At 40.3% G+C, this 26566-nt stretch overlaps 1 protein-coding gene across 2 annotated transcripts in view; it reads right to left on the reverse strand.

The window, feature by feature from the left end:
- ST8SIA1 (ST8 alpha-N-acetyl-neuraminide alpha-2,8-sialyltransferase 1) overlaps positions 1–26566 on the reverse strand; it is a 145787-nt gene that overhangs the window by 78212 nt on the left and 41009 nt on the right. For both annotated transcript variants that reach the window (XM_017890546.1, XM_017890547.1), the window contains exon 2: positions 15850–15994. In XM_017890546.1, the coding sequence (XP_017746035.1) occupies positions 15850–15994 (145 nt within the window). The remainder of the gene's footprint in view (positions 1–15849; positions 15995–26566) is intronic.

Raw genomic sequence — 26566 nt, forward strand, 5'->3', positions numbered from 1 at the left:
AATTAGTAAATGGAAATATACTGAACGTTCATCAAAGTATGCCTTTTTTTCCCTATGTACTTGGCCATGCTTGCATCTACCATGTCACTTGCAATCGTGACAGCCTTTTACATGAGGTAGGTAGTTTACGTCTACAGTTCCCACAGGCACATAGATTTCCTTTTTCTTTCCAATAGGAGCCTCAAGAAAATGAAGCTTTGGCTGTTTCATCAGCAGTGGCTTTGATGAAACTTTTGGCTCACATATCCATTCACTGACTCAGTAAGAAAACATCTGCATTAACAGGATGATTTTCAAGGCTGGAATGACTTTCTTATAAGTGTACTAAACAGAATGCCAAGCCCACAGGAAGCACTGGCAATAGAAAGTTCGGGGTTGGCCAATTTAATCCTCAATGCTTCTCAAGCACAACTTAATTGAGGAAAACTTCACAGACAGATGGAACAACAGCATATATAAACTCTATATGAATATACATAACATATCTAAATCATTCCTCAGTCATCTTCTAAGTGTCCAGGTCATGGAGAATAAAATGGTTATTTACACAATTACAGTATCAGAGGATTCTGCCACTTCCAATGTACTTTGTGATGGGTACTGAACCTTTCTCAGCCTCAGCTTCCTCATCTATAAAATGGGGTGAAGAGAAACGTAAGACATTACCTCTTTATTGAAAGAATTAAATAAAATGATAATTATAAAAAGTGCCAGGTCTGGAACTTAGAAATCATTCAGTCAATATGAGCTATTAACAGCTGTAAAATATGAGAGTGCCAATCATTACATTGCTCTGTGGCTTCCTTGCTCCACGTAATTATTCTGATGTTCTGTGCTCTACACCAGCCCTTCCCATCCCCTTGTTCTCTGCATCTCTCCAGGGTTCTTAGATCTCTCAATCATCTGCAAAAGCGAAAGGAAATTTCTATATATCAAGATCCCTATGGTATGACATAACCTAAAATATGAAATTTATATTTCCTTCAGGTATTCTCTTTTTAAAGAGATGACATAATCTATGACATTTTATTACCATTATTTTTATTCATATGATAACACTTTGCCTTTTCCCCCCAAAGGTTTCCTGGACCTTACTTCATCTATCTTACATCTTATAAATCCTTACCACTGAATGCTTATTTTCCTAAGCCCAAATCTTTATCTTCTAAGTCCTTTCTTGCCCCTATTTGTTCATGATGCAATAAAAGGTCAGCAATGAAATTACAAAATGCCTTAAGTGAATGTTTTAAGTGAATGACTATAATTTACTTTTTAATTTTTGACCTGTTATGGTCTCACTTTCGAATATTGCAGAGAGCACTTTGCTACTTGTTTCACAGGGCCATTTCCTTGAAATGTGATTACAAGCTGAAAGAGAAGTCCTAGGGGATTACTTAATGTATGTCCTTTACTAATTCCAAGGACAGTCAAAAAGTTTTCAACTCAAAGGATGATTGTTCAAACTGTCCACACCAACCAAGGTTTAGTGTTCATAATCTGGATGAAACCATTTTCTTGTTTAGAGTTCAAGGGATTAAAAAATTATTACTGTCTCTGGCAAGAGGTTGTTTGGGAGCTATATGGACTGGCTTGCTTCCTAAACATATTGGCTCCACAGTGCTACAAAGACTAAAAAGTGTTTTCCTCCAGCAGCTGGGCCAAGAAAAATTGAAAACCAACAGGGAGACAGTATGTCAGTTTCAAAGATACAGATATTATAATAGCTGTGGTTTTAAAACACAAATCCCACTCATTCGCTTTGTGGGAAAATTGGTACAAGAATATTTGATGGCTAAAAGACTGAAGAGCACCAAGGCCCCAACACAGGAGCCGAGAGTCTGGAGATGCCAGCTCCTGGCAGGGAAGAGACCTTGGAGCCAGTTCAGCTTTTTGCTCTGTCACTGCACTCTGCCATTTAGTTCTGGCTGGGGAGAAGGCAGAGACTGGCTGAGCTGACATCTCTGACTGTGATTTTCACATCTTCAAAAAGAACAGCAATTTCTCTATTATGGTGTCCTTTAAGATTGATGTCATTGCAACACCTAAGGCTTGTATTATCTAATGACACAAGGGTGACATGGTAACAAAAGGGCTCGCAGTCACGCTGTTTGACTATCTTCACAGTTAGCCCTAAAGGCTTCAGTCTGGGACAGTTATTCTGAGTTTCTTACTGATAGTGACAGGAGGCCGACAAATGTCTAGATAGATAGGGGCAGGTCCTGGCGAAACCCCACCTCCAAGATGCAGACAGTTAAAAGCCTGAAAGCCAAGCCTCAAGTTAAATCTTCGGACTGGATTGAGACCCCACCTGCCCGTTTGGCACATTTGCCTCTGATTGATCCCCACCCTTCACCTATTTTTCATATACCTGCCTTTTCCTAATTGGCTTTCTACACTGCCGTGTCCACCTTTGAGTGGCATCTTTGCTCTGACCTTTTTGCATACACACAAATCAATCAACACAAACTACCTCTTCTGAGCCCACAAAGAGCCCCAGACTCAGCCATATTGAGAACTTTACTGCCTTTGAGTAGAGGGATAACCCCTGCTAAAAGCTGTTTCATCATTCAGTGAAACTCCTCACCTTGCTCACTCTTCAAGTGTCTGCGTGCCTACTTCTTCCTGGTCCTGAGACAAGAACCCAGACCTAGTTGACCTAACAAGCAAAAAATCCCTCATCATTATGCTGACTGCTTCCAATGTGAGGATTTCCCCCTCCACTCTCTATTAATGAACTCCAAGTCTCTTTATATTTACACCAAAACATAGGCTCTAGGTACACCAGGATATACTTGGTGATTGTATCCACCAAAACCAAGCAGCTGACTTCATTCATTCATTCATTCCACTAAAATTTATTGACTCTCTACCATGTCCCAAGCACTATGCTACAAACTGAGACGCATAACTCCCTATGGTCCAGAATTAAACACTATCTGTGGAGAGGCTCCCAGCTGGTGAGAGAAGGCAACTTGAATCCAATACTCATACAATTGAATATGAAACTGCAAATGAAAGGTACCAGGTGCTCTGGGAACCAGCCCCCTCCTCCCTAGGAAATGGTTCTCAAACAAGATGTAAGGGATCAATGTAAGTTAATTAGGTAAGAGGAGGCCACAGTCTTCCAGGAAAATGGATAGTGTGTTGAAAACCTCTGCAGAAGAAGAGAGCACAGTGTTTGTGAGGATATGAAAGAAGGCCAGTAAAACAAGGTATGAGGATGAGAGGGAACATTGTGGAAACTGATGCTGGAGTCACAGGCAGAGATCAAGCCTTAAGGAGTTTATCTTTATCCGAAAAAATCAATGGGAAGACAATCAAGGGTTTTAAGCAAAATGATGGCATGATCTGATTTGCATTTTAAAAAGCTAACTCAGGCTACAGTGTGGTAATGGACAGGAGAAGAGGCCAGATTAGATACAAAAATCCCAAAGATACCTTTTGTAGAATTCTATGCAAGAGGCCATTATCATTTGAAATAAGATGGTAAAGACAATGGGAGAAAGTAAGAGGTGGATGGGAGAAAAAAAAAATTATCTTCACAAGTATCAAAATGTCTTTCAGCTCCATCCAATAACAATTTCTTAACAATAATGTATGTCTTAAAAGAGAATAAGAATAGCCAAAGAAACAAAAACGAAACAACTACATGCCCAGAACCAATATTGTGGCTTGACTTTTAAATTGTACAATCTTTTTATTTCAGGATTAGGATGAAGTCCTGCACACGTAGAGGGTGACTGTCCACACACCAACACACACGCCACACTCTATCATGAACATCCGGGAACTTTCCTTCTTCCATCACTGTTGCCTAGACTGACCTAGGTTGACGTAACTTGATGCCATGTGGGTGCAAAGGCTTTGGAAAAAGCAGCCATCCATTTCATCATTCATTCAGTACATTTTAATTTACCACCTGCTATGTTATGTGCCAGACCCTGACTATGTGCTGACTTCACAGGGCTCACAGTGTGGTCAGCAGAGAGCATATGAGCTAGTAATTGTTATTCAATAACAATTATTGAATTGTTATACAATAACTGTTATTCAATTATATTAAGAGAGATATATACAAATTTGGGGGGCAGAAAATAGATTTTTAATCAACATTGCTGGGTGGTTGAGGCTTGGGAGAGGAAACTGGGAAGGTTTGCAGAAATGATGCTTTGGCTGGATCTTGAAAAATAAACAAGAATTCATCAGATAAGGATAGGAAGGGCATTTTGGGCAGGAGGAACAACATGTACAAATGTGAAGACAAAACGAAAAACACGAATTGTTCTGGGAAATGCAAGTCACTTAGTAAAAGTAAAATGTAATGAGGGGCTGGGGGCCAGGCACGGTGGCTCACGCCTGTAATCCCAGCAATTTGAGAGGCCAAGGGGGATGAATCGCTTGAGGTTAGGAGTTTGAGACCACCCTGGCCAACATGGTGAAACCTCATCTCTACTAGAAATACAAAAATTAGCCTGGCATGGTGGTGCACGCCTGTAGTCCCAGCTACTTGGAGGCTGAGGCAGGAGACTCACTTGAGCCTGAGGGGCAAAGGTTGCAGTGAGCAGAGGTCGCACCACCGCACTCCAGTCTGAATGACAGAGTGAGACTCCGTCTTAAAAAAAAAAAGTAATGAGGAGCTGGAGGAAGCAGATGGATGGCAATTGGTAAGCCTATATTCGCTGATGTTCTCAGAGAGTTCATATCGTGAAGACCTTGTGTGCCACTCTAAGGGGTCTGAACTTTATCATACAGGTTGTAACCAGGAAGGATGAACCTGCTCAAGATTGATCTGCTGTCGACAGGAAAAAGAAGTGGCCTCCTGTAGAGCTGCATGGAAACCAGATGGGGCTCAGCACCCAAGGCCCTCAATCCTGGTCAGTAGCAAGGCTTGGATTCTCACTATTCTCAGCAAGCCATGGAAGAGTCTAGCTCTTCTGCAACCATAAGCTGATGCAATAAATCCCGTCTGCGTTCCCCACCCCTTGCCGGCTGCCTGAGCTCTTCTGTAGCTGGGGTGAGGTGCTGGCAGTGCTCCGGGAACTGGGCCTGCAGCCTTCCCCTTCCAGTACTGCTGTGAGTCAGGGAAATGATATGAAGGGAGGATCTAGTGCAGCAGCCTCCAGGCAGGATTCAGCACAACACTGGGGAGTGATCCTTGCCTCAGGCCTCTGCCTACCAACAACTGGGCTTGTCACTGAGAAAAAACAAAACATTGCACAACCCAGCAACAACAATAAAACTAGTCCTCTTAGAATTTCATGTGCTTTGATTTTTTTAGGGCTTGTGTCCTGTTTCTCTTGTCGAGTCCAGAGTGCTTGTGTTGAGTAAAAAGGAGATGCTCCAATACTCAAAGCAGCTAAATGTCCTCTTTGCCATAAAGACTCTATGTCACTGTGTGAACACTCGGGATTTCTCTCCTCTGTCCCAAGGTGGTTGCCTGCTTTCTTTTTTGGGTTTCTTTCTAGAAGATGGAGAAGTGCATGTGACAGGGGCTGAGAGCACCCACCAAACACACAAGCTCTCAGCCATGAGCAGCGTCTCCACAGCCCCAGCTGAGTGCAAGCTCCTGGAGGGCTGCCTGGGGGAGGCAGACCTGGAAGTGCCAAGGTGACCAGACGGTGCCAGGATCACAGTGTCTTTATTTTTAACTGTTTGCCACTGCCACCCCCACCCCTGCCCGGCTCTGGAGTACTGTCTGCCCCAGACAAGCAGGAGAGAAGTGGAGGGGGGCAAGCACTGATTTCCAGCTGGGGTGTTCCTAACTGAGCAGTAGGGATAGAAGGTGTGAGCCTGGGAGTGCTTTTATAAGTTATTTTCCTTGTAGGTTTTATTTTTAATTTATGTCTCTGACTTGCCAGGGAGAGAGAGAGAAAGAGAGATGCTGTTGAGCTCATGACAAAATAAAATAAAATGAAAAAAAAAAAAGCCCACCGTTTCTGGCCATCTGTGTCGTTCAACTGTTTCTGCAAGACTTGTACCTGAGTCACCCATCATAGCTACACTGGCTTTCCATTCCCTACAAACGCTAAGTTGATAAAACAGGCCAAAGCCACAGTTCTGCCCTATCTTAGTAAGTATGTGATATCTCAGTCTCTGAACCGCCCCAGGGGAAGGGTTGGTGCATCCCTAATTACAGAACTACAAAGCCCAGTGTAGTTTCAGGTTCCCTTTCTTAGAGGGTAGAATTTCCTTATTTTTAATAATAAAATGCAACAGCATATCTACTAGCTGCTCGTTGTCCTTCAGGAGTTTCCTCTGTGAATGCTGCTCCAGCCGACTTGGCGAGTGTGCCATTTAACCACTTGCTCATCTGCATGGCAAGTAGTGAAGAGTGACTTAAGAAATGTCACACACACCAGTTTACACTTTATAACAACAAAATTGGCAGAGGGTGGAGAATGTCATAGGAAGGCAAATTCATAATAGTGAACTTTTTTTTTTTTAATTTTTGAGACGGAGTCTCACTCTATTGCCCAGGCTGGAGTGCAGTGGTGTGATTTTGGCTCACTGCAACCTCTGCCTCCTGGGTTCAAGCAATTCTCCTGCTCCAGCCTCCTGAATAGCAGGGATTACAGGTGCCTGCCACCACACCCAGCTAATTTTTTATTTTTAGTAGAGACATGGTTTCATCATGTTGGCCAGGCTAGTCTCAAACTCCTGACCTCAAACGATCTGCCCGCCTCAGTCTCCTAAAGTGCTGGGATTACAGGCATGAGCCACCATGCTAGTCTGTGAGACATTTTTGAAAGTTCTTGAATTAGTCTAGATAACAGATGATAAACCTTGACCTAACCTAGTGGCAGTGAGGTAAGAAAAGAGGGGGTTGATTCAGGAGATATTTAAGAAATAAACTTGGATTTGGACAGTGCAATTCAAACATAAGACCCTAGCGTCCAGCTCAAGTGACTGAGTAGACAATAGTGTCATTACCTGAGATCAGGAATAGAGGAAAAGAAGCAGGAGAGAGGGACAGAACTGTGGGCATGTAAAAGGTAAGGCACCTATGGAACATTGAGGACAGTATCCAATAGGTACAGGATCACATCTATTTTTACTCACTATTATTTCCCCAGGAACTAGCACAGTCCCTACCACACAGTAGTAGTTGCTCAGTAAGTACTTCGTGAATGAGTGGTTGAACACTTATTTTACTTACATAGAATCATGAAAATTTCAGGAAAGCATAGTTGTGCCGGCAGCAGGGCATATTTATTTAGGTGACAAGTCCAATCAATGTGCAAGGCAATTTTCGACGCATCAAATCCTTGCTTTCAATTTAATTCTAACCTTGATTTTATTTTGTAAATTTTTGATTTACACTAAATTTTATAGTTCATCTAGAAATATTGTGTTTTTGCTTGAGTCCAGAAATATTACTGAACTTCGGATTTTAAAAACAGTCCCTAATTTTGGCCCCAATGCTGCAACCCTCACCTTGTCCACTTGTGTTCCTGCTGTGATAAATGCCCAGTTCCCAAACCTCTAGAAGTCAGAGGCTCTGCCTTCTTCTGACCAGTACCCTTGGAAGCTGCCAGTTGCCAAAACCTCCAGCGTAGAGACTGGGAACTTGAAGTCAATTGTTTTAACCGGATCTCTGGATATAGCTCCATCCCCCACCCCCCATTTTCATCTTTACACCCTGCATACTAGCAGCACATCATGTTACTCCTTATTATCTTCTGGTTATTGCCAACAATGTCCCACAGTAAGAACTGCAATACCCCTTTCTGGCTACTGGCTGGACTTCCTTTTAACCCCCAAAGCTATGTTCACTCCCTATCCTATCCCTAACCAACTCCTTTCCCCATTGTGTTGGGCAAGTCTAGCTTTAGGGTCAGTCTCTTCAATGTACTCAGAAGTTCTGAACCCTGAAGATAACACGGTAGAGCTAGTCAGGCCATGAGGGATTTAAAAAATGTTCTGCTAGCTCACCTGTGATCTAAGGATTTTTGACCATCAATGGAAGGAAGACAATGAATTAGAAGGAAGATAGTGAATTGATCTGAACATAGACAAACACTCTGAAAACGTTCTCTGTACCTATTCATACATCTTGAATATTTGACTGAATTAATTAAGCCAGAGAAAATGCAGGGTTGAAATGTTACCTTTCTGTAAGTTAATCAAATATGTTTATGCATTTAAGCGACTCCTAATAGAGTTTAAAAGTACAAATGAGCATATTAATAGAAATGAAACAGAGGCTTCCTAGTGTCCAAACAAATGCTCAAAACTAAATTAAAATAGGATGCAAATTCCTTTCTACACTTGGACTTTTGTCTGTAAGAGCAATCAAGATTAAGAAAGTAATCAAATAAAAAAAAATAAAGGTATACCAGGTTTTTCTGCAGGGAAACACCCTGTCATGTCAGCAAACCTAACAAGAAAATGTTACATGGAACAGTAACACCTCCTAAGAAAAGCTATCACTCCCATCAGGCCTACGGGATGAGATGTGACTCAGTGGTAATTGGTGTCACGAATTCTTTTCAATTATTCCCAGGAAGCTAGAATCCTGAGCCATAATCAGCCTTTGTACGAAATTTTACACACTGTCAAGTAATTTAGAAAGATCTGCACCATGGCAAGATAGAGTATTCCTTTATTTTTCATTTTGTTCTCAACCATAGACAACCTGCAAATTTTCATTAAAGAAATGTCTTAATTTTAATTATTTCTAAATTTGAAAACAAGACATCTTAAAGTTCCCGTCAGCTATTCTTCTGAGCAACTCCATTGTACTACCTCACTTCACATCAACTGTTTTCCTTTCCCTATGAAGATAACAGATATTTGGACATCCAGTGATGATCCATTTTCCTGCTCTTCTCAGTTACAGAGTCATTTGAAGAACAGTGGACATCAATTCATTGTTCAGATCACAATCTTAATTCACTGGAAGTTAATGATTTATTTCACCTTGCTCTTTTGCTTTACTGCAATTATTATCCAAATATAATGAAACAAAGACTATAGCATTCTCCATTACTACTTTATGTTTTCCAAAATTCCAGCTTCAACATCTTTATTTCTTTTCACTGTCCTGGAAAATTGATTTCACCCCTTTTTTAGTGGTGTTTTAGTTTTTGTTTTGCTCCATGGGTTCCTGGCATTACCCAAATGCCAAAGCAATGCTAAAGTCCATAAACACTTTGAGAGAAAATAACAATACCACATTTTCTTAATCCAGTCTGTCATTGATAGACAATTTGGGTTGGTTCCAAGTCTTTGCTATTGTGAATAGTGCCGCAATAAACATACGTGTGCATGTGTCTTTATAGCATCATGATTGTACCCTATAACATAAAGTATAATAATAAAAAAAAATAAAAAGCAAAAAGAAAACTAGACTTGGAATCAGAAAAAAAAAAAGAAAATAACAGTAATAATATTATCATATGTTTTTACAGTGCATTCATTACAAAGCACTTTTAAACCCATTATCTCATTTTAACTTTGTTACTCATGATAATAATACTGAAATATAAAGGCCAGGCATTATTTGTCCCAATGTGCAAATTATAAAATTCAGGCTGAGAATGGTTCCATGACTTGTCTAGGATCATAAGCGTCATCATAGAAAGGCCAGGCTTGCCGGGCGCGGTGGCTCAAGCCTGTAATCCCAGCACTTTGGGAGGCCGAGATGGGCGGATCACGAGGTCAGGAGATCGAGACCATCCTGGCTAACACGGTGAAACCCAGTCTCTACTAAAAAATACAAAAAACTAGCCGGGCGAGGTGGCGGGCGCCTGTAGTCCCAGCTACTGGGGAGGCTGAAGCAGGAGAATGGCACGAACCCGAGAGGAGGAGCTTGCAGTGAGCTGAGATCCGGCCACTGCACTCCAGCCTGGGTGACAGAGCAAGACTCCGTCTCAAAAAAAAAAAACAAAAAAAAAAAGAAAGGCCAGGCTTAGGATCCAGATTTTAAGACTGCATGCTCTAAATAGTACTCTAGTGTTAGCATTAGGCCAAGAGAATGGCAGGGCAAATTAATAATTATTCAATAGTAGTGGAACCATGTTCTAGATTCCTTTAACAAAGAAGCAATGCAAGGTTTCCCCTTTATAAAACTCAAAATAATGTAAATGCTCTTATTTCTCCTTTCAACAGGGGATACTGGGGAGCTCAAAGCCAAAAAGAGACTAGAGTATTGTATGGGAAACTATGGTATTGTATAGGATTCCACATCCTGTATATCTACACTCTATTTTTTTCTCCCAAAAAGCTGCAAAAGAAATTTCTTGGCCAGGTGTAGTGGTTCACACCTGCAATTCCAGCATTTGGGGAAGTCAAGATGGGTGGATTACTTGAACTCAGCAGTACTAGACCAGCCTGGTCAATGTAACAAAACCTTGTCTCTATAAAAAAAAAATACAAAAATACAAAAATTAGCCAGGTGTGGTAGCACATGCCTGTTATCCCAGCTACTTGGGAGATGGAGGCGGGAGGAACACTTGAGCCCAGGAGGTGGAGGCTTGCAGTGAGCCATGATCATGCCGCTGTGCTTTTAGTTTATCAAACAGAGCAAGACCCTGTCTCAAAATAAAATAAAATAAAAATAAATTTAAAAAATGAAATTTCTCCATTTCTTATAAGGGTATTCTTATAAAAGAAGTGAAAAACCTTAAAATGGTTTCAAGGTGACTGAGTGATAAGAATGAACTAATCCACTAGAACCCATGTCTTCTAAGGAAATAAACCAGAGAGTAAACACTAAAACCTTTGAAATCATACAGGCCAGGTTTCACATCCCAGCCCTTCCACCTACCAGCTCTGGGACCCTGAATAAGGTATTTAACCTCTCTCAGTCTTAACTTCATCCATGAAATGGAGACAATAATAACAGCCACACAGAGTCACTGTAAGGGCTGAGAGAGAGAACATGTGAAGAAACTGAGGCAGCCCGTACAGTTGACAAATGCAAGGCATTTACCTAAAACTGGAACACTGAACTTCCCAGGCTTTCTTGCATGCAGTTAGACACGTCCATGTGACTCAGTCCTGATTAATGATACATGAGCAGGAATCTGTCCAACTTCCCTCTTCTGCTTACTCCTTCTTTTTGCTGGGATCCTGAACCAAAACTGTGAAGTTCCTTGGCCATCATCAGCTAAGGAGGTTTGAAGAGCAAGACAGGGATCTGGGAGCTTGATGGCGCACTATGTAGCCATCACTGAGCCTTAAACTACCCACCCTCTAATTCCTTATTGCTTGAGATAAATAAGCACCTATTTGGTTCTGCCCCCAATCAGGTTTCTGTTATAAAGCAGCCAGATGCAAGCCTAACAACAGAACCTAACAAAAGTCCAGCAAAGATCAGTCCTCACCAGACATTAGACCCCTTAGTTTCCTTCCAGCCAAAAAGATATACATCAGGGGAAATGACTACAATAATATGAACAAGTAGAAAAAAAAACTACCAAATTCTGTAGATTATATAGTATGATCCAAATTTTATCAAAAGAAAAAAAATTGCTGTGAGACTCAGGAATATCCAGGAGCTCAGAGAATTCTATTAAGCACGTTACTGTGAAGGAAAAAAAAAAAAAAAGTGTATTTTCATTTTAACAAGGCTATTTTGACAAACTACTCCAAAATGTCCTGCTGGGTTTCCCACAGGCCAAGGACGCTGCAGGTCCAGGCTCAGTGGAACATGACAGGAGCCTACGGTCAATCTAGGAAGCTGGAAATGAGTGTCTGCATGGGGTGCATTAATGATGTGTTGTGATGCTTTACATATGGCCTTGGGTGAACATGCTGACGAGAAATGAATAGTCGTTTGTAATTTATATCACAGTGTAAGAGAATGGAGAGCCAACCGTGTTTTTAGAACACCAAAAGGAAATATTTTTCAGATTGTATCAGCACAGTTGTGGTTTCTAACATTCCTGCTACTCCCTCACTCATTCCCGTGGAAATTTGTGTTCTTCCTGGGCAATATATCTTAGGCCAAAATAGGGTTCATTCAGTAATTCCTGCAAACACTGGACCATGCAGGCTTAAAAGGGGCAGTTCCTGGCTAAGCAGAAAAGGGCTGGTCCCAACACAGGGGATTGGAAGCAGCTATTCTCAAAGTGGGAATGCTAATACCATCACACAGTCCTCCCCAAATACAAACATGCACACATACATCACATGTTTTAAAAATCCTGTGTGAAGGTTAAAAATTCTGCCCTTCACGTCTAATAATCTTCAACAAATATTTCACCAAAATACACTTATAGAGCCCTTTGGAAACAGCTACCTCTGAATGTCCTGCTTAGTTTCCTACAGTTCAAGCAAGGGCACTACAGGGGTCCAGCCCAAGTGAGACACAAACAGGAACGCCCTTGACAGACATGAGTGGTTGGAAATGAATATTTATACTGAGTGGGAAGCAATGCAGTGGGCGCAAAAGGGAAAACCCTCTTGTTCTCAAGAGCTCACAAGATGCTACTGAGATAGCAGATAAGGACTTTTAGAACACAAAACACTGTCATATGGAGGTATGAAGTTATGTACGCAGCATTATGTGGCAGAATTGAATAAATCTGAACACACAGTTACAGAAAGTTGTGGAAGGTTCAAATAACAAAGAACTAACTAACTAAAAGGAGTTTGATGTGGAATCTCAATGTACAGACATTTCAATAGTTACTTCCTGCGGATTCACCGCCCCAGCCCCTGCAGGACCTGTTGATATTCCCTAATGTACCAGAGCATCTCCCTTCTTACATTGCATCTTGGTACCAACAACAAAAAAACAATAGTTAAAAGTAGGCAAACAAATAACATTGATAATGTTGGCTAACATATACGGAGCATTTAAGGGGCAAGTGTAAAGGTACAGATGTAGAATCGAGGTTAGAAATGAGTGACTTAGCATCATTTCACTGAAACTCAGGGAAAGGAGTGAAGCTTTGTTCATGCTGAAAACACTGAGCCTGGCCCACTCACCTGCATTTCTACCTCATCTGCACACACTATTATCTTCCTTCTGGGAACATGAATGAAGCATATCAATTAACTGGCAACTTTGTTGGCTAACAACAAACTGGAAACATTTTGCTAAGAAATAATAATGGATGAGAGCAGAGGGAAAACACCATTTTTCCAGTGATACAAACTGGTTTACCAAGATTTCTATGAATTAATTAGTCATTTCAGATTCTTAGCAGGAAAATACATACATATACAATTTTTTTTTTGTAAACATCTACTCATTGAATTGGTTCTGCCTTTTGCGATGGTTGTGCCCATACACAATGATGTAATGACTTCCAATTCCCAAGAAAAAAGCATTCTTCCTTTATTATTCAAGGATGTTTCCTTGGTCTTGCAACTGGCACAAAGAGGCACAGAATTCATTTGCACTCACTTTACAAAGTAAATGTTTCCTATAACCCTATTGCTGCAACCGACAGCTAACATAGGAGGCTAGTTTATATTTTTTAATCTTCCTTTTAAACGTATTTTCTTTTTATTTTTTTTTGAGACGGAGTCTGGCTCTGTCGCCCAGGCTGGAGTGCAGTGGCCGGATCTCAGCTCACTGCAAGCTCCGCCTCCCGGGTTTATGCCATTAAATGTATTTTCTAATACAAAGTTAGAATTCAGTTGGTATAACTCAAAGTCCTCATCTATAAAAAAAGCTACTTTGGATTTCATTTAAAATGTTTCTGCGTGAGGAACTGTTAAAGGAGATCGCTTCCTTATCTCTTCCTCATGCCACAACTAGTTGGTAGCACTTTTCGTACATAGAATATCCTGTGGATTGGCTTGCTTAACCTCTATACCACTCTCTTTCCAGTTTCCTGATGAGGCGTGATAGTTAAAAATTGCCTTTCCTGGACTTCTTCACAACTAGTGTTCTGGATGCAAATCATTTCTCCACTAGAAGCATTTGAAGAAGATTTGAAACGATGAGTAGAATTGGAACTCATCTTCTTTCCCTATTTCTAATGGAAGCAGTTGTGGCCATGCTAACAGCAATGCAAGTTAGGGCTTCCCAGTACCTAGACCACAGTTATAGCAGTAGGCTCTTGAACTCAGTAATTCTAGGAACCACCTTTGGCTCCCATTTCTCCATTCTTTCAGTGATTTTTTAAAATGGCATATTCCCTATATGAAATATCTTTCTGCTAAAAGTACCTACAGAGATTGCTGTACCTTACCAAAACCCTCACCAATACAATTCTAATCTTCATGACTCAGCCTCGAGATACCAAGTATGAATCAGCACATTAACACCAAACATATAATGCTTTGTAATTTATAAAGTACATTTATTATGCATTACAGTCAGGCGCGGTGGCTCACGCCTGTAATCCCAACACTTTGGGAGGCCGAGATGGGCAGATCACTTGAGGTCAGGAGTTCGAGACCAGCTTGGCCAGCATGGCAAAACATGGTCTCTACTAAAAATACAAAACTTAGCTGGGTTTGGTGGTACATGTCTGTGATCCCAGCTACTCTGGAGGCTGAGGCAGGAGGATTGCTTGAACCTGAAAGGTGGAGGTTTCAGTGAGCCGAGATCATACTACTGTACTCAAGCCCAGGCAACATAGTGAGTGGGACTCTGTCAACAAAAAAAAAAAAAAAAAAAAAAAAAAAAAAGAAGGTATTTCCATGTATTATCTAAGTTGATCTTTTCCACAGCTCTGTAAGGTAAATAGGACAAGTGCTGCTCTAGCCATCATAGAGACAAGATAGCTGAATCTCAGACGACTTAGGTAATTACCCAAGGAATTTAGTTAGTGAGAGATGGAGACAAAATTCAGTTCCATATATTATGACTCTTAGTTATTTCCTTTGACATTTCGAAGCCTCCCAAGGGCAGATGAAGAAGAGAGAGAAAACACATAGATACTGGCAATAAACTAAAGCTTCTATTTCCTATTTCAAAAATTAAAAGAAAAACCTTATCACTACATTTTAAAACCATTAAACTAGACTAAAATAGCTAAGGATGAGCTAGTCAACATGGCTATTTCATAGAGAGTATGACTTTGGATCTGGCAGAACCTGTGTCTCAACTTTGTGGGATTCCTCCTTTAAAGTCTCATGGACTATTAACAGAGATACATGAAAGGTTCAGTCCCACCTTCCAAGGCTCAAAATTCTCTTTCTGTACAATCATCTGAGTAAACCAAGAGAGGCTAAAAGAGGTCTTGGGGGAGGCCACAATTCATTTCTGAATTTTTCCCTAATTGCAATTTTGCCTAAGATCTCCCCTCCCCACAGCTAGGGTTCCCTAAAATAAAATTTCCCCTTTGCCCCCACTTGCTGCCTACATGTATGTTAGAAAAACATTTTATTTCAATGCTCAGAAAACCAAGAAGAGATATTAAGTAATCAAGGCTTGATTTAGACCACTTCAAAAGTGGTCAAGTTGAATTATTCCTCTCCATATCCACCCCTCCTCCATTTCACAGTGGTAATCTAACCACATTCAAGAGCTCTAAGAAGCAAACTTCTCATCATATGGTCCCCACTCCTTGAGCAACATCAGTCCTAAGAAAACATTCCAGTATCACACAAATCCTCACGGGCATTCCACAGCCAACCTCAGAACACTAGAATTCCACAAGTCCCTGATCATTCATTTCTTGTTTCCTTCGGTCTCATAGGACTCAAATCAGAAAGGCTAGGAAAACTGTAACTCTATAATATCCTGCTTCCACCCTTGCATCAAAAGACTATGTGATTTATTCACACACACAAATGACAGATATAAAGAAAAGCATTTAAAGTTAAGAGAGAAGAAAGAAAACAAAAAGTCGATCTGATGAGTTAGGCAAACTCAATTATCCCTTTTCTATGACAGCAAGCAATTTAAGAAACTATATTGAAGGCAACCAACTCTATACTAACCTGAGGGAAGAGAGAATAAGTTGAATTGTCAATGGTGAATGAGTATAAAAACTCCCCATCATACCACATGCTCTTCCCCATAGGGGAATTCATTTTAGTCATAGCAAAGAGATGGGCAGGGTCACAGCAGTCTTCCATGTGTTTCCTAGGAGAGAAAACAGAGAGAGAGAAAAGAACAGCCGGTTAAATGAGGAGCAGATTCATTCACTTGTCATTCCCACAGAGATGTGCCGCCTTACCTCAGTGCCAGCTCACAGAAGCATAGCATCTCCAGGGTGATTAGACTACTATTAATTCACTCTTCTAGTCACCAAAGTGCGTGACTAGAATATTTCACAGTAAAAAAAAAAAAAAAAAAAGTTTAAGAAAAATACATCAGCTCTCAGATTCAGGTGAGATATGTCAAAAGACAAAAATAATCATTACAGTTGCAGATTTACTGATCAATTCAAACATCCAGGTCCAGAAAAGACTGGGATAGCTAACTTTGGAGACTGTTGAGCTATTCAGCTACAGCAGAGGTGCATCTCTACCTTCATTAACAATCAGGTGGTTAAATTCAGTGAAAAGAGACTTCCTGCGAGCTATATGGCAAGGGAATACACAGAGTGACCCTAAAGAGAGTGCACTCCCCCAAACTGGTGACAAGATAGAGAACAACCCCTTGGAAATCTTTTGAGTAGAAATAGAATGAAATGAATGATGAGATCTCAGACACTGGAGAGCAACCTACCTTCTCACTGCTAAACCTCATAGGCCTTTTTGGTTTAGCCTCTCAGAAGTGTTTGGCCTCTCAGAAGTGTTTGACACCATGATGAGCTCTGTGTCTTTGACAGAAGTGTCTCCCAGCTCCCTCAGTGTCTGAAGCACCAGCATCACTGGGATAAACTCACCCTTCTGGGCTTGCTTGCAGGCTACTCCCCAGGTAACCCCTCAAGTCTAAGCCATGCTTGTTCTATGGGGAAATCTTTATATGACCCTCCACTTAATAATCTACCAGAAATAAATTCCACTAACTCATGAGTAAAAGAGCTTGTTCACCACTTCCACCTCTAGGAAGATGAATAAAATTGCTGGCATAAACCATTTCTGAATGACCTCACACAGAAATGCTTGCTCAACATCTTTAGCTGAAAGGGGACGGTGGAGTGGGGGACCTGACTTCAAGTCCTGCCTCTGCAGCTTACTAACTCCATGACTAGGCAAAGAGACAGGGCTGCAGAATTGCCCTATGAGACTTTCTGTTGAGAGTCCACTGAGAAGGTACTGGTAGAGCACACAGTGAAAGTTCAATATGTGGTAGGTGTTCCCCTTCTTATTGTTACACTGTCCCAGCCTCGTTGTTGCCAGGAATCAGCCTAGTCAGTAAGGCTGCCCCTGCAGGGGGCCCTGCGGTGTGGGCAGGCTTCCTCAGCCTGCCGGGGAGGTATTCTTCCCGCCACACTTTGCCTCCCCTTGCACTCTCGAGATCTTCATTGGCTTTGCCTTCACGAAGTTTTCAGTGGAAAGAAGGACAGGAGAGAAGGGTTCAAGGCAAACAAGGGGAGAAGAGTTCGGGAAGAAAGCTTTCATCTTATCAAAGTTGCTAGACCGAGTGTCTCTTCTTGCTCCTACGCTAGCCCTCTGTTTCTCATCAGCTGCCTCTCTCTTTCCTCTTCTTCTCCACCTTCATTCATTTTTACTGGTGTTTTGCCACTCAAAAGGTGGCTTCCAGAGATGGTAAAGGTTTTTGTTGTTGTTGTTTGTTGTTGTTGTTGTTGTCCCTGTTTTTTGAAACAGGGTCTCACTCTGTTGCGCAGGTTGGAGTGCCGTCACTGCAACCTCAAACTCCTGGGCTCAAGCGATCCTCCTGCCTCAGTCGCCCAAATGACTGGGACAACAGGCATGTGCCACCACGCCTGGCTAAGGTAAAGTTTTATACTGGACTGCAAACATTTTGTCAAAAGTGCATCCTAGGCTCTTCTTGAGTCAACAGAAAACACCTGGACATGGTTTAACACTATCTTTAAAAATAAGGAGAATTATCATGAGCATGATGCTAAACTTTGGGAGAGGATAGGCTAAATTTTTAGTTCCTATCCCATGTCTGCTGATATCTTATATTTTTTAGTCCTCAGAGCAACCCTAAGAGATAATTAAGGAAATTTTTTAAATTATTATTATCATCATGATTCCTCCCAATTCTCATCTGAGGAAACAGGCTTAGAGTGGTTCCAGGACTTGCTCAGGTCACACAGGGCAGAGTAGGAAGCCAGGTCTGCAGCGTCCAAGCTTTCTCCTCTTTGCAGGTTCCCTACAGGGAACCATTTTGATTCATTCGTATCTTTCTCTGCCCTAAAAGAAATGCTGTGTAAACACTGGCCAACTGCCTGCAGTATACCAGGTGCCTTCACAGATATTTTTCTACTTAATTCTCACAGTAACCCATGAGCTGGATGACTTTAAGATTCTTTTCTCAAGTAATTTATCTCAGGTCACATAACTAGTGAAACGGTGGGGCAGGGCTTTGCTCCCAGGTCTTTGTACCTCGTATCAGGTACTTATTTCCAACAAGACCATGGCTCTGGCCTCCAACCAGCTGAACGTGCCATTTAGTACAAAGTGCTACAGGAGGTTCAGAAGGAAAATTTGTCACAGTCATGTAACACCTTACGTTGCCTAGTACCTGGCAGCTTGCAAATCACTTTCATATTTGTTTCCTCTTTGCATCCTCAAAATAGCCTGAGAAGACAGGTTACATTATTCTGAATTTATGGACAGTGAAACTGACGCTGAGACCCAGAGACTTGTTTAAGTTCATTAGGTTAGCAAATGTTTTCTTAATTATTGATAAAATATGTATTAGATGATGTTGAATCAAATTTTCATCTCATTCTACAGCATCACCATGTCAGGGCAATCATACCTTTAGTGGGGGAAACCAAATACGCTATAGAAAATACAAAATTTCACATATGACAGAAATATTGTAAAATCCAAGAGGTATAGCAAATTCACAGTGATCATACCACTGTTTGCAATATGAGTGGTTTTTCTATCATAAACTCTTAAACTTTTCCCTTCATCCAGAATGCCTCCACATCTTCCCTCTGCCATGACCATCTCTCGGGGGTGACTGAAAAGAAACCACAATGTGGAAATGTGTATGCATATCCCATGTGCCTGAGTGGGGTCCTCATTAGCTCACCAGCTACACTGGATATAGTAGCAGCAGCAAAAACAGGAATAGTACTAGCACTCTAGTACTACCAGCAGCAGTACTGATAGTAGTAGTCATTTTAGAAGTCGTAGTAGTGATTTTTACTGAGTTCTTACCTAAAACTGTGCTAGGTTCTTGGGATATAAAATTGAATTTAAAATCAGAACTTCCTTCTGAAAACATAATTAAGAAAAAGGGCAACCAACAAGCAAGTGACTTCCTGTGTATGCAGGGAGATGTGACCAAAGTCACAGCAGAGATGTGCACAGATGTCTGTGGTTGTTTGGAAAAAAGAGGACATGAAATCACATCCAGGGTTCCAGGAAGGGTTTCCTGATCTGAGATTTGCAGCCCGCTGTTTGTGATGTCTAGGAAATTGTCAGATTAAATAATGGACTTCACCTCCATCCAACCTTCAGGTAATTCTGGAGCAGAGCTATAGACCAGCTTTTAGAATTTTTAGTGAATTTGGCTCCTATCTCCTTTTTCATGCTTTGCACTGATGCTGTGTATTATTTGCTTTTCTTTTGTGTCAGACAATAAAATCAGAGGATCAAAAAAGCTAAAGCAATTCCCTTTTCATATTCAAGTTCAAATTGCCAGATCATTAAGTTTCAGTTGCATGTGAGTTGAGTATTGGAATTAACATCTAATTGCTTTTTATTTGAATTCAAGCTTCAGCAACAGTCGTAGCTAATGACGCTATAACTACAGCATAAGGGTAAATACTTATGAAGCCTGGGAACCACTTGCTAGAACCTACCTCAGGTTCTCATCCCTCCTAATGGAATTCCTAAGATCAGTTAAGCCAAGAAGCCCTCATCTGTTGACTGTGCCTACTGACTAGGAAGTCAGATTCTGAGGAAACTTAACAGGCAAATAACGGTGAAAATCCAACCACTCAATTAACAATGCCTAGGATCAGAATGAACTTTGTTATGACCCTTTGAGATGCCATGTTCCATGCTTTGGTCACCAGACAGGAACAAGGTTGGGAGGCTGCCACTCCAATGACTGATACTTTTGTGCCCCTTCCAAGGGATAACTGAATTTGAGACAGGAGGGGTGGGCAAGAATTCTACCTCAGTCTCAGCATCTGGCCAGAATCTACTGTTACACTGTAGCTATTTAGACTTAGCTTTTGGAAGGTTAAATAGTCAGATAGACAAACATCCAAATCAATGCCAGTGCTGGCATCCCTGAACATGCATGTGACAAATGATCAAGTGATCATGTATGTCCCCTTCATATCTAATCAGGGTATCAATGTGAGCAGCACAAACAGGGAGTGTCATCAGAGTTTATTGTTTGTAAGTGAATATGCAATCTACAATTCTTATACGCAATATAGGGGTAAACAGTGACAATCTATGTGCTTTCTATGTTGAAATTCTATCAGTCAAGTGAAGTGTAAGTGAATATTTAATATTGCAAGAAGAAAATGCCGCAATAATAAATTTATTATGAAAGCTGTTAGTTTTATATACAAAAAAATTATGAGGAATTATTTCCTACTTAGGAGAGTAAATTGTCAGTTAAAGGAAATATTAAGTCAGAGCATGTCTGGAATATAACCTTAGAAAAAATACCACATCATTACTCTGCCAACTAATATTTATAAAATTTTAAATAATATAAAGCAGAATAACAGAGTTGAGATTAAATAAGTCAGGTCTTCATAGAATTATTTTACATACTGACACTCAAAACGTTAGACAAAATAACCTTGAAGAACTATATTTAATTTTACATTATTTAATTCCATTAAGACAATGAGATTTTCAAGGAAAAAAAAAAGTCCTAAATTGGAAAGCTTCACATCTTGTTATGAAGAACTGAACGTTAAATATTAAATCTGCCCTCAAAAAGTTCCATGAGGAATAAATACTCCAAAAACAATATCATGAGAAATCATCTTTGATCCAATCACAATACAGAATTCCTCATATCCCTCTTCCCTGCTTNAAAAAAAAAGTCCTAAATTGGAACTCTTCACATCTTGTTATGAAGAACTGAACGTTAAATATTAAATCTGCCCTCAAAAGTTCCATGAGGAATAAATACTCCAAAACAATATCATGAGAAATCATCTTTGATCCAATCACAATACAGAATTCCTCATATCCCTCTTCCCTGCTTTATTCTTCTCTCTAGCACTTAAAACTATTTATATGCTATATATTTAATTTATAGTCTTGTTTATTTTCTATATCCCTGAGGCCCAGAATATAGAATCCATGAAGGCAGAGACTTCTGTCTTCTGTTCACTGTTGTATCCCCGTTTCCTGAAATGCTGGCTGAGACATTAAAAAGGTGCTTAATATTTATTGACAACCTAGATGCTCATCAACAGTGGATTGGATAAACAAAATGTGACATATATATGGATGAAATATTATGCAGCCATACAAAGAAGGAAATTATGTCCTTTGCAACATGGATGCAGCTGGAGGCCATTATCCCAGGCGAGTTAATGGAGGAACAGAAAACCAAATACTACATGTTCTCACTTATAAGTGGAAGCTAAACACTGAGTACACAAGGACATAAAGATGAGAACAATACACATTGGGGAGTACTAGAAGGGGGAGAGAGAAGGGGAGAAAAGAACTGGAAAACGACCTATTGGGTACTATGGTCACTACCTGAATAATGGAATCATTTGTACCCCAAACCTCAGCATCGCACAATATATCCAAACCTGCACATGTACCCTCTGAATCTAAAAGTTGTAATTATAATAAATAAATAAATAAATACTGATGGAATGAATAAATAACAAATGGGAAGAAAAAAGACAGTGTTAGAGAAAGCAGAGAATTGCAATGTTCATTTTGCTTCCACAGTCAAAATTCAAATTTAAGAAGTCAATACTTTATAGTTTTCTTCTGTGTTGTCTGTTTCGGGACTAAGAAACAAACACTTGTCAAAATAATTGCTTTAGACTGGCAAACATTTTCAGTAGTAGAAGATCCAGGATTTGGGGCATTTGCCGAGCAGTGAATCCCAGTTCCTGCCACTATGTGCTAAATGTTAGTCTTGTTAAAGTAGGCGTGTCTATAGGACTGCAGACACACAGCACAGAGACCACAGGAATAATCCACCAGTGGATGGTGCTGAGAAATTACTTTTCCTTCACTATATTGTCAAACTTCCAAATGTTGACATTGAAAATGTTTGGTAAGGTTTCAAATGCAATCTTGTCTCCCCAAAGTTCTTCCTATTCTAGTGATATCTGACTTGGCAATTATTGATTTTAACATTTGGCTTTCAGCCAAAATGTGTATCTAATGCATTTCCTCCAGACAGCTAAATCAATCGTCCTTATTGTAAAGTGTCCTGAGCTGAGTTCCTAAAATTCCTTTTAGACTACGATATGTTGACTCCTTGGGTTAACGTCACAGAGCCTCAGATTCATGACTGAAAATTGTTCCCAAGCCTCAACATCAGAGGATGGTTTTGAAATTGAGGTAATAGATATAAATCACTTAGCACATTATATGGCCTTAGTAAGTAATTTCATTCTCCTTCTTAATAGTTAGAGAGACAATACAACTTTGTTTGCTTCACACAATATCAGTTTGTAACTTTTCTGGCCATAATTTTAATAGTTACCCCTTCTATTCTCAAACGCATCCCTATTTGAATAATAAGTTGTATGTTCACCATATAAAGAGTGGAAGCTGAAAAGTTAAGCATCTAACAAAAGGGGGCTTCTCTTTAAGTGAAGAATCTGGTAGCCTTGACAGAAATCAGAGAAGTTTCTTATTCTAAAACTAAGTGGCAGATTTCACATGAAAAGTAGAGTCTGGGCCAGCATATGTTTCTTTTTTCCCCTGACTTAAAGAAATCTGTCTGAAATAATCAATTTCAAAGCAGATTTTTTTTTTTAAAGGGTCACTGTTGGCTGAGGGCCCAGACATATTTTCTATATGATCTAGAACAAGAAGTGGCAGAAGCTGCTCTGAAGAATTTCAGTGAATATTTATTTTCAGTCTCCCTGTTTATACCCACTGGTCTATGTAGCTAGAAAGATTCTAATATTGTGTTTTCAGAATCAAGCAGCAGGGTCTTGCTCACGGAGGAGGAATGGAGGCAAGTGGTGATAAAACTGCCTCTGGGGCAAAGATAATGCTTTTGCCCCAGGTATTGGGGCAACTGTATTGGTTCCCTGCAGTAGCTTACATCATTGATCGAATAGGACGAAATACACACTCCATATAGAGTAGAGATGTGTATTCATGTTATTTTTCAATCAAATCTCTTAAATTGTACGAAGGAGAAGTACTTCCATTAGATTATTGCTTTAAAATAATGTTTTCTACAGAAACAATAAAAAAGTATTTTCAAAGATTAATCTTCTGGATAATTTGCCAGAACTACAAACACAGAGAAAAGCAACTCTTATCCACTGTTTAAGCCAGCAAGTAGTCTTGTATTTAGCAGTATTTTATTTTTCACATTTGAAATGACTGCATGATAAAGGAAATGTGTTCCAAAGAAAGGCAGATTAGTGCCATGTGTAATTTGTGTTTCTCTAGTACAGGCAGAGAAAATTGAAAGAAGGAACTTTTGAAACATAAATATTTCAAGGGGGATCTGTTTTTTCTAATACACATTTGTTTGTAATTTATTGAACAAGTACACAGAATTATTTGGATTAAAGAATATCAATGTTTCCAGGAAGGATTTCAATGAATGCTTATTTTCAGTTTTCCTACTCAGGCTTACCGGTCTATACAGCTAGAAAGATTCTAGCAGTATCTTTTGAGAACCACTTATTTGTTATTTTAGTAGCTGGAAGTGACTCGGCCTATTCAGACTGCACTCATTCAGTCAATCGACAAACATTTGCTGAGCAACATCTATGTGCCTAGTGCTGTTCTAGGCACTGAGGACAAGGCAGTGAATAAACCTGGGACAGAGGTACGGGGGACACCTTGCCATCCTAATTCTAATGGAGGAATCAGAAAAACAAAATAAATAATTTACTTGGGTGAGCTGGGAAAGATGCAATTTTTAACAGGGTGACTAAATCAGTCCTCACCAGGTGACCTTTGAGTAAAGACCTGAAGGAGGTGAAGAAGAAAGCCATGTGAATATCTGAAAGAAGAGTATAGTGGAGTCAAAACTCTATGTGTCCCCGCGTAGGGTCCTGGCTGGGTCTGAAAATTAAATTGACACATGAGAGATTAACTGGAGAAAAGTTTTAAAATTTATTTAGTGTAAGTTTTACAGGATATGGGATCCCTCATAAGAAAAGTAGGATTCAAAGATGTGGCAAAACATACATGCAGGCCACGCACTATGGCTCACACCTGTAATCCCAGCACTTTAGGAGGCCAAGGCTGGAAGACAGCTTGAGCCCAGGAGTTTGAGACCAGCCTGGGCAACATGGTGAGACCTTGTTTCTACAAAAAAATTTTTTTTAATTAGCCTGATATGGCAGTGCATGCCTGTGGTCCCAGCTACTTGAGACGCTGCCTGGAGGATTGCTAGAGCTCAGGAGTTCAAGGTTGCAGTAAGCCATGATCACACTACTGCACTCCACCCTGGGCAACAAAGTGAGACCCGGTTTCAGAACAAACCAACAAAAAGAACTTACTTGATTTTTGTATAGGTTGAACAAAGAGATGAAATTGTGGAAAAGTAAAAGTAACTAAACTATGGTGAGGCTAAAGGAAGACAAGATTTATTTTAACTAAGTCTGCTTGTACAGAATTCTCTTGGCTATGCCTCCCCATCAAAGAATGTTTCTTTCTTCCTAGCATATGGAGGGCAGCTTTCACCTGGGAGTTTTTTATCTCCTGCCTTCAGATAGAAAAAGGGAAGATAAGAATGTCCTTCTTGCATCTGCTGTTCTTCAAGCATCTTTAGCTTGAAGTAATCCCCGTGTGGTAGTGGTATGTTTTGGGGGTCATAATCTACTGTCCTTCAAAAGCATTCCAGGTATAGCAAACACCAAGTGCAGAGGTCTTAAGGAGGAGCATGCCTCGTATGCTGAAAGGCCATCTAGGAAACCAGTGAAGCTAGAATAAAGTGAGCATGAGACAGACTGGTGTGTTGGGGGAGAGGCTCACACAGGGTTGGGTGCATGCAGCACTTACTCTGAGTGAAAAGGAGAAGAATCTGCCCTCCCTTACAGATCCTAAAGAATAAATCCAACTCCAAAAGCACAGCAAGACATTTAAATTTGACTAGAAGTTGCAATGGAGGATGTGGGGCCACTGCACAGCAGAAACTTCATAAAATCTTCCAGTGGATGCCTGTTTCTCTCCTACACATATTTCTAACATTTTCTCTAACCAGCCCCATCAAGCCCACCCTCTCTCGCTTTTATCTCTGTCCTATCCACAGCAAAGTATCCCTCCATTAGACTCTCCAATTTTGATTCCCCTCATAATCATTTAATACCATGCTTAGATATGAGAAAACCCACCCAAGAAAATATTCCTGTTTTACATGAATTCATATCTTTATGAATAAATTCTGTTCGTCTGTTAATGGCATCACAGAAAAACAGGGAAATGGATATCTACCACATCTGAAGAGTGTTTTTCAGTGGTCTAAAGTTTAAAACACATGTTTGGAGAGATGCAATGAATTCACTTCTGGAGGCTTGAGCAGGAGCATAGGGGTGGGCAGGTCCATCCACTCAGAGAGATGCAGTAGTTGGGCAGTCACTGTAAGAACAGCTGAAAATACGGTCCATATCAGGAGCACCAGTCCCCACATGAGCCCGTATACTCCACTGGGCTTTTAGACATGTATGCAAGTAGCAGATGCTCCAAACTGCAGGCAGTGACATAATTGAGCCGCTTCTCGAATATACATGTTTACACAGCAGGGTGGGATGCAGCAAGGATGTCTTTATCCAATCATGGCCCATGGTGCTCCTGAATAGCACTGGGGAGGCCAGACATTATATAATAGATATAAGAACTTCATTCAGAAACACTTTTTCTTTCTTGTTGTAATGACACCTAGATCTGAGATTATGTCTGTGAAAGATGGGGAGAAGTTTGTGAAAGGCAAAGCAAATGAAAGGAAGAGAAAAAAGATACAGAAACAGCATTATGAATTTCTAAATTACACAGATTTTTTAAGTCAGGGAACTAAACTAGCAAACATTAAGATGATCAGGGAAGTAACATATTTCAGAGGGTAAGATCCTGGCATCAGCTCTGTGGACTCATCCCAGCTGCACTGCCTACTAGATACAGTACTGGACAGTAGCATCTGTCCTGAAATTTTTGCAGATCTTAATTGTCTCTTTCATGATTCATGGCATACACTTTTGGTATTTCTGTGAGTAAGATTCAAAATTATTTTCTGAGAAAAAATTTGGCTTTGTGCTATGAACCATTTTCACAGAATGGAATTCTGTGTAAACACAAGTCAAAGATTCTCAATTTTCTTTACAGAATATTAACTGTGCCACCTGCTTGTCTAAAACATATGGGTCTCTCTACTCAGCACAGAATATCAGCATTTCAGGTTGTCAACAACCTTTAACTG

This window comes from Rhinopithecus bieti, unplaced genomic scaffold (assembly GCF_001698545.2).
Source record: "Rhinopithecus bieti isolate Rb0 unplaced genomic scaffold, ASM169854v2 scaffold_17971, whole genome shotgun sequence".
In the NCBI taxonomy this organism is placed as follows: Eukaryota; Metazoa; Chordata; class Mammalia; order Primates; family Cercopithecidae; genus Rhinopithecus; species Rhinopithecus bieti.